The sequence below is a fragment of the Bubalus kerabau genome, chromosome 1 (genome assembly GCF_029407905.1).
Source record: "Bubalus kerabau isolate K-KA32 ecotype Philippines breed swamp buffalo chromosome 1, PCC_UOA_SB_1v2, whole genome shotgun sequence".
Classification (NCBI taxonomy): Eukaryota; Metazoa; Chordata; class Mammalia; order Artiodactyla; family Bovidae; genus Bubalus; species Bubalus kerabau.
Window position 1 is genome coordinate 234,658,575 of NC_073624.1, and position 8,435 is coordinate 234,667,009.

Consider the following 8,435-nt stretch of genomic DNA (forward strand, 5'->3'; position numbering starts at 1 on the left):
CTGTTGGATTCTATGCCCCGCCCTGGAAAGAGTGGGGTTAAGTAGACAAGGGGGAAAGAAGAGTACAACTTCCCAGGTAATCTTGGGCAAGTCTGTCCTCTCTGCAGGCCTCAGTTTCCCCTTCTATAAAATGACAGAAATGTTTGGATGGTGTATAAGGATCCTTGAGGTCCCAGTGTGATGGGGTGCTTGAACGTTTCAGGAAACATAAGATCTCTGGACGGCTTCGAAAGTCCGATGCCTTCCGTTGTCCATTCTGTGGGGATAAATGTGCATTTCTGTTTGTTTTAATAACATTTGTAGGAGCTTTATATAGTGTCTATGTCTGCTTACATTAGACGCTGTGTATTATAGTTAAGAGTCTTTCACTATTTCCCATATAAACCTTGTTTTTTATGGGTTTGGGAGAGCTCAGCTGTAAAAACTCCCTTGGTTGAAAAAAAAAATTTTTTTTCAAACAAATTAGGTTTAAATCAGGAGGCTGATTTCAGACACTTTAGAGCCTGTGTATTTTTTCTTAGCAGTCACTTTTCATTTAAAAAATGAGACTGGCTGATTTTTTAGTTTCATTTCTTTTATGAAGATTTAGGACTTCCCTATTGGCTCAAACAGTAAAGCATCTGCCTACAATGTGAGAGACCAGGGTTCAATCCCTGGGTCGGGAAGATCTCCTGGAAAAGGAAATGGCAACCCACTCTAGTATTCTTGCTTGGAAGATCCCATAGACGGAGGAGCCTGGTAGACTACAGTCCATGGGGTCACAAAGAGTCGGACATGACTGAGCAATTTCACTTCACTTCACTTAAGCTGGTTGCTTGAAGAGAAAGATCCAGAGCCTTTTCCAGTAGAGACCTGGGCCTGCTGACTGCCAGCTAATGCCAGTTGTCTTTGACTGCTGTGTGACCCCGAGCTGGCCTTGTCGCTCTCAGAGTCTTCCTTTCTCCTTCCACCCAGGGGAGCATAATTCCTGCCCTTCTCCCTTCTCCCTTCTAGTAAGGACAAAGATGTCCTTACTAGACATTTTTGTCTAGTAGAAATGAAATAGAAATGAAAAGTACCGAGGAAAGGTGAATGTACTATACAAACATCAAAGGCTGGAGCAAAGAATAACATGGTGTTTTTCACCAGCAGAATGTAGATTCCTAGAATCAGTGTTACAGTTAGGAAAGAAGCTAGAGGTCAAGGAGCCCACCCCTTCATCATTTTATAGATGGGATCCATTCTGAGTTGGAACAGAGGAGGAGGATTCCAGGGGAAGACTAGAGTTAGAATCTAGATCCCTTTACAAACCCCCTTCTTTCTTTCTCATTTTGGAGACCAAAGAAGATTAGACCAAGAAAGGCTGTATTTGTTTGTACACACACACACACACACTCACACACCCCCTGGAGATGCTCCAGGATGTGGGGGAAACCCAAGTCCCCGGAGGCAGCCAGACCTGCCCTTTGATCCAAGCCCAGCCTGCCTTTTACCATCTATGTGACCTTGAACAAAGTTCTTCACCTCTCTAAGCCTCACCTGCCTGAGTATTAACCTCATACAAACTCTTAAGGCTTGAATGAAATAATACATGCTAAGGGCTTAAATAATGTCCTTAATAAAATTTAACAACTTTTTTTTTTTCAATAAAAAGACTACATTTACTGTGTGGAAGGAATAATGAGCCCTTCAAGACAGATATTTACTATTGTATGTTAATTAGTGATGATTATTAGGATTCTCACTTGTTATTTATACCCACAGTGCCAAGCACAAGGTGGATGCTCAATTAATGCACGTTGAATAAACAGTGTACTGAAAGTACACTGGCCACGGGAGAAATCAGAAGGAAATTTCAGCTTAACTTTTTATTGCAAAAATAATACTTATTCATTGTATAAAAATACATATATACATATGGCTAAACAGGAGAAAAAGTCAAAATTATCCTTATTCCTACAATTCAGAGGTAGAGGTATAAATGTTTTGGTGTACAGTTTTCCACATTTTCTCCATGAATGATATTTATGTATTTATTTTTATGTAAAGCAGGTCGCTACTGACAGTCTTCAGTAAACTGAGGTTTTATTTTCCCTCAGTTATATCAGGAACAATCTCCGTATCAATTATATTTTTTTCTTAGGGGCTGAGTAGTAACCCACTGATGGATTTATTTAACCAGTTGTGTAATTATAACAAATTTGGAGATCCCTTTAGATCTTTAGAAAATCTTTAGATCCCTACTAAAGCTTTCATTCTTTAGTAGACTAGTTCTGTGCTTAAAGCTTTATAACATCAGTATTTTCTTACAGCAAACTCCTGGAATTTACTTTGAAGTTAGTGATTATACTCCACTCCCCGTTAAAAAAAAAAAAAAGTGATGTCCTTAATTCAAATTAATAATGATACCATCTGTCACAGCCAGGTGGAGGTAGGTTTCCCAGAAAAGGCGTTGAACCCTGGGAGAGAATGAGAAAGTAAAAGGCAGGCTCCAAAGCTACTCCATGGAGATGGAGGTAATGACGGAGGAGAGGGTTGAGAGCCCGGTGCAGGAAGAAGGTCTGGACCCCTGGTGAAGAAGGTCTAGAGCCGTCGGCGAAAACTGGTTCCTGAAACCCGGAGCAACTCTGCTCTGCCCAGGGACCTCTGCTTTTACAGCTGGGAATGAAGACTGGAAATGTGGCTCGAGCGTTCTAGCGATGGAGTTAAGTCCTGGGGAAACTGAGACACTGGCTGGCACCGTGTCTCAGCTCCCGGGTGCCAGGTCTGAAATCAGGACCAGACGTGGCTGGGACGGAATGTGAGGTTCCCAGCTGTCTTTTCCAAGAGGGTTTGCGCCCGGCGGGATGGGGTTTTCAGAGCAGGCTGCCGCTGTCGGTACCCCTCGGTACCCCGCTCTCCTTTCACTGGCCGGGGCTTCAAGAAAGCAGGACCGGGTTCGCATTCTTCCCGTGCCTGGGATACTTCATGGTGCTAAAAATAGTCGCGGGCGGCTGCTCTGTGTATAGCGAGCGGATGGTCGGTAAACTCAACTGGAGTCCTGGGTTCAAATCCAGAAAACGTCTCCTCCGTGCCGGGGCACCTCCAGTGGCTTGCTCCCCGAGTCCCAGTTTCCCTGTGCATGCCTGGATTTCTAAGGCGCTTCACAGCTCTCGGAAAGAAAATGAAAAAAAGAAAGCTCGATTTTTCTTTCCTGCTCCTCCCCGAGGGGCCTTGGGGCCTCAGGCCGGGTACCAGGGCCGCACAGCTCATTACCGCGAGGTGTTGCCCTAGTTAAATCGCCGGCCCGTTTGATCTGGCGGCGGGTGGCGAGAGGGAATAAAGAAAAAAGTAGGGGAGTCAGAGTAAAGAGAAGCTCACACCTCCGCCGCCGTTTCCTCGCGCCCATAAAACACCTTTTATTAACTCCTTCGCGTCCGGAAAGGCCCCCGTGGCCGCTCAGCCCTGCCACGGGTGTTTACAGCTCAAACTAATGCGGCCCCATATTCACCCCGATGCGGGTACGAGGCGCCTGGGACACGCCTGGTCCCGGCGCTGCCCGAGTCTCCTTTCTAGGCCCCAAGCTCCGGCCTCCAGCTCCGGATGTGGAGCGGGAAAGCGCGGAGAGACCCGCGCACGGGCGTCCTGGCGCCTGGCTCGCAGAGCGCGTCGGAGACCTGCCCGCACTGCAGAGTATGCGTTCCCTCCGGCGATCTTGAGATACAAAAGCGCTTAGTATAGAGCCTCGCACACAGTTGGCACAAACCAAACTGCTTGTCTGTACACTATTATTCAGGGACAGAAACGCCAGCATTTGCCCGCCCCAGTTCATCCCAGCACGCATCCAAGCCTTGACAAGCTCAGCCACTTTTATTTTCACCCTCACACCTAGCCATGGATGCACACGTGAAGGCTCAAAAACCGCTGCTGTCCTCCAAGGACCCGAAGTGTGCGAATTAGCCACCACGCCCCTCACCCCATCTTTTGCACACATCCATATATTTGCACAAATACTTGTTGAGTACTTTGTTGCTCGGGAGAAATGGCTCACTTTGACCATGAGCACTCACAAACTTCCTTCCCTCACGTCTAAGATCATAGCTGCTCCGTCTTGCCGAGTCCTTACAGTGCGCTGGGTCTGTGTTCCACAGCCGTTTGTCGGCCCCACCTCAGCCACGGGGCTCCATGTGAGTTCTTGCACCAAGGCACAAACTATTATTGTAGGTTCATAATTTCACATAAGTGAACATATTCCGGAGGGCATTCCCCTCTTCCGAACTACCCTGCCCTTGTGTAGCCTTCCGTTTGTGTGACGGGCCCCCTTCCCACTTGCTCCAGACCGCCGACGGCAGACACCGATGTGCAATACCCATCCACAGACAGGCCCAAATGCTGGCCCACAGAAATCCTAGCCTGTCGTCTCTGGGTCTAATTCATTTCCAGGTTTCCCTTCTTTAGGTTCATTATAGCTATCATGTCTCCCCATCATCTTCTAAGGAGAACTTTGCTTTTTATACCAGGAGTAAATTCTTTATCTGCCCCCTGCCCTTGATTTAATTTTGCAGTTTGTTTCGACATTTATCAAAAAAAAAAAAAAGAAGAAGAAGAAGAAGAAGTAGGAACAGGAGTTTCTCCAACTAGCAGAAACGATGGAGTGGACCGGGGATAGCCAATATATCACACAGGCTTCTGCTGATTTCAAAAAATGTTTTATTAGTCAAGAGCATAGATACTGCTTTGGCAAAAGGAGGGGATGGTGAGTGGTCATATAGATTTGAGGTAGAAAAAGGGTGGGGATGGGGGGAATTAACAAACACCTGAGCAGAGCAGGCATGGTAGGTAGTTTAAATACATAAAAACTTTTCAACATAGGGAAAAGTTTTTATTTACAAAGGAAGGAAGGAAGGAGGGAAAGGAAGAAAAGAAAGAATGGAAGAAGGAAGGAAAGAGCCGTTTTCCTTGAACTAAGTAGGAAGTGCAGTGACAAAAAATACAATAAAAACATCACTGTTTGAGGAAAAACAGCAAAGGCAGCCCTTTCATCTTCCTGGTTTGGTTCTCTTTCCCTGGCAGAAAACTATTGATTCCTCTTATTGCATTTTAATTAGGGAGGAGAGAACGCGCGCGCGGACGCGCGGAGGGTTTTGACGCGAAGCCGAGAGGGGCGCGAGAATGAAAGGCAGATAGTGTAATGGGGAAGGCGTTAGGGGTCCTGATTTCGCCCCAGAAGGGTTGGAAGGTTACGTCTTAGCGTGCTTGGGTCCCGCAGTCCTTCCTTCTCAATCGTGCAGCCAAGAGCCGCCCTCTCGGTTGCCGTACGGGTGGGGATAGTTTTATATATATATATATATATTTCTCTTTCTCTTCATGTATTAAAAACAATTTCAAATGACATTGCACGTGCGATTGAAGTGTGTAGTTGCAGCCGGCGACCTGCCAGCACGCAGCGGAGGCTAGGCGGGATGCTCCCATAAGACCCTGGCATCCAGAGCCGGGCACTGGCCTCCGCCTTCTTTCCTCCCGGGGCTCTGCGTCGGGCAGCTGTGGCGGGATCCTCGGCGCAGGCCTCGGCTCACTGGTTTAACTCCAGCGCCCAGACTTGCTGCGGCCAGCCTGTGCGCCCTTTAATCCTCTTCTCGCCTGGGCCCAGGGCAGGAGGAAAGCCTTCGTGCTGCTGCTGCCAGAGAATACACACAAGAAAGGGGGCGAGAGAGACAAGTTTAAATGTTTCTGCTCCGCTCACCCAGGCGTAGAATAAAAGTAGGGGTGGGGTGAAAGGTGTTGGGAGCAGTAACTGGGAGCCTTTAAATAAGTGACGAATTTTTGTTTGCAAAATAGGCAAACAGGCTCATAAATTTGCCTTTATACGCCGAGTTCCCGGGAGACCCGGATAGGCTGGGCAGCTTCTGGGGGGTTGGTAATGAGAATTTTCTGCGGCTGTTGAAACTTGCTCGTAGGTTTGGCTTTATGGCGCCGAAGGGGGACTGCAGGGTTTGCAATGGGAGGAGTGAAAATCAAGTTTCCTCGCTCGCGGACCTGCACCGGCGACACATCCACCGGCTTTTCTCCTTTAGCGCCTGAGCATGGATACCGGGCTGGGTCCCTCCAACAGGCTCTGGGCGCTCAGAAGTCTCCTCGAATGAGGGAGGAAGTCGGTCTGGCCTAGGATCCTCTTTTCCGGCTACTTGAAGAAAGCAGCGATATGCCGGGGGTGGGGATACGCCCAATAACTACTTCCAACCAGGAATCCCGATCCCCAGGCCTGCATCTCTTCCAGCCCAAGGCAGTGGTTTAGAGATTCGCTGACCAAGGTCTTTCCCAGTCTCCCGAAGTGACTTCCCTAGATTAGCACAGCTCCTGCAGGTCAGAGAAAACCCAGGGGGGCTCTCTAGTCAACTACAACGCGTGGTGGTCCCCAGCGCAACAATCTAGAGAAACTAGTTGGGCTCCCCAGGCTGGGAATCACTGTCTTCAGAGGCCCCAGAGCCCTGGGCCACTGAAACCAACCTCCAGAAATTGTCACTCGAGAGAATCCAGAAAGGCCTAGTAGGGACTGGGATCTCCAAAGCCAAAAAGAAGTCATCAAGGTGACTGAGGAACCAGTGGTGGGGAGTGGGGAGCAGGGAAACGTCCTCTGGACAGAGAATAAACTGACTTTTTCTACCGAAGTAAACAACCCCTTGGGTAGGTGGCCTCCACATCCTGTCCAGCTCTGGGCCTCAGTTTCCCTATGTACAATGATGAAAATAGACCAGCCTCTCCAGCAAAGATCTTTTGAAAACAACAGCTGAGTCTATATGCATAAATTCACATTCAGGCAAATGTAAGTAACAAACTCCTGCAGCATTCTTAACCTGGCTTCCAGGAGAACCCAGGGATGAATCAGGACACCTCGAAAATATAAGTGAAATATATGGTGTGTGCATTTTCTCGGGGTCTGAAGCTTCCAACGGATTCTTAAAAGGGACCCTATGATCCTGTCCGAAAAGGATGAGGTTCCGTCTAAATTCAGTCTTACAAACACTATCCGCATTACAAATGAATTCAAACATGAATCGGCCTCCCTCCACGCAAACAATCCCACAGTTCGACCGTCTCAGAACTCCCCACAGCCTCTCAAAATCTCACGCAGGGCAAGGCAGACTCCTTGCACTGCGTATTCGGCCTGCGGGTGCTCACCACGCCCGCGCCCTTGGCTAGAGCACGCAGGCCCCCGGACTTACCAGCTCTCTTTTTCGCTTGCTCTCGCGGCCGCCATCCGCCTTCTTCAGTTCGGCCTTGAAGGCCTCGGGGTCGCCAGCCTGTGCGTCCTTGGCCAACACGTCCATCAGGTAGGCGATGTAGCTGGTGGCCAGGCGCAGAGTCTTGATCTTGGAGAGCTTGGTGTCCGCCGGCACGTTGGGGATGCACTCGCGCAGCTCCGCGAACGCGCTGTTAATGCTCTCTGTGCGTCTCCGCTCCTTCTTGGGTCCTGAGCCTTTCCGCCGGCCCAGGCGGCCGCCGAGCGCCTCCAGCCGCCCGGGGCTCTGGCCGGGCCTGGCGTCTGGACCATAGGAGGCGGCGGCTGCCGCGGCTGCGGGCGGTGGCCCGCCGGCGGGGAAGTCCGGGGCGGCGTCAGCGGGGCTCAGCAGCCAGCTCTGGAAGTAGGGCCGCTCCTGGTGACAGCGCGAGGTAGGGCCGAAGAGGAAGGGCTCGTGGAGCATGGGGTGCGCGGGGTGCGGATGGTGATGGTGGTGATGGTGGTGATGATGTGCGTAGCTGCCCACGAGGTTCATGTTGGAGCGGCCCCTGGCCTGCGCCGCCAGCCCGATTAGCGCCGCCCCATGCGCCTCAGAGACTGCCGGGGCCACCCGTGGGCTCTGGGGCGGCGCTCTCGTAGGCACCGGCTTTGAGAGATTCTGGAGTAAGGTTGAGGATGACACGCGCAGCCCGCCGTCTTCTTGCCTGCTTCGGTCGCAGGCGAGGACGAGGATGCAGAGAGACCAGTTTAACCCTTCTGCGGCCTCCCCTTCAGGGTCTGGCTTATATAAGGCCGGGGCTTTGATGTCAACCTCTCCCCGGAGCCAATGGCAGGGGGGCGGGGAGGAGGAAAGGGGGATGGCCGTCCCCGGTTTTAGGCTCTGCCACTCGACTCTAGCCGCGTGCGGGGACAGGGAGGCGCCCCGTCTCCGCCCCTCCTCCTTTCTCCCCCCCCCCCCACTTCCGTCTCCAGTTCCCGAGTTGGGGCTTCGTGATTGAGGCACAGGCCTGTCAATGCCCAGGTCGCCGTCTGCCACCCCCTCCCCGTGCCCAAGGAAAGGAATCATGGAGCAAAAGGCCTTTACCTAGATTTTACAGATAGGGAAACTGAGGCGCCGAAAAAAAGAAAGGTTCTCATTTCTAGACCTTCCAGAATCCAAAATAAGAATTCCAGAGGTTCCCAATCCTGAGCTCCATCTGCTCTACTTGGCCTCAGAGCCATAAAATGAGATCGGGAT

General features: G+C 50.6%; 1 protein-coding gene across 1 annotated transcript; it reads right to left on the reverse strand.

The window, feature by feature from the left end:
• Window positions 1-4,651: 4,651 nt before the first annotated feature.
• On the reverse strand, window positions 4,652-7,733 carry HAND1 (heart and neural crest derivatives expressed 1). The gene is made up of 2 exons (XM_055566810.1): window positions 7,182-7,733; window positions 4,652-5,635 (listed from the first exon to the last, which is right to left on the reverse strand). Exons 1-2 carry the CDS (start codon window positions 7,731-7,733, stop codon window positions 5,531-5,533), a joined length of 657 nt encoding a protein of 218 aa, XP_055422785.1. The 3' UTR covers window positions 4,652-5,530.
• Between the last annotated feature and the right edge of the window lie 702 nt (window positions 7,734-8,435).

Bases quoted from the DNA above. Each gene is read 5' to 3' on its own strand.
- HAND1 (XM_055566810.1), bottom strand. From the start codon at position 7,733: ATGAACCTCGTGGGCAGCTACGCACATCATCACCACCATCACCACCAT. The intron at 5,636-7,181 runs GTAAGTCCGGGG...ATTCTCTGGCAG, and splicing joins GCAAGCGAAAAAGAGAGCTG to CAGCAGCACGAAGGCTTTCC.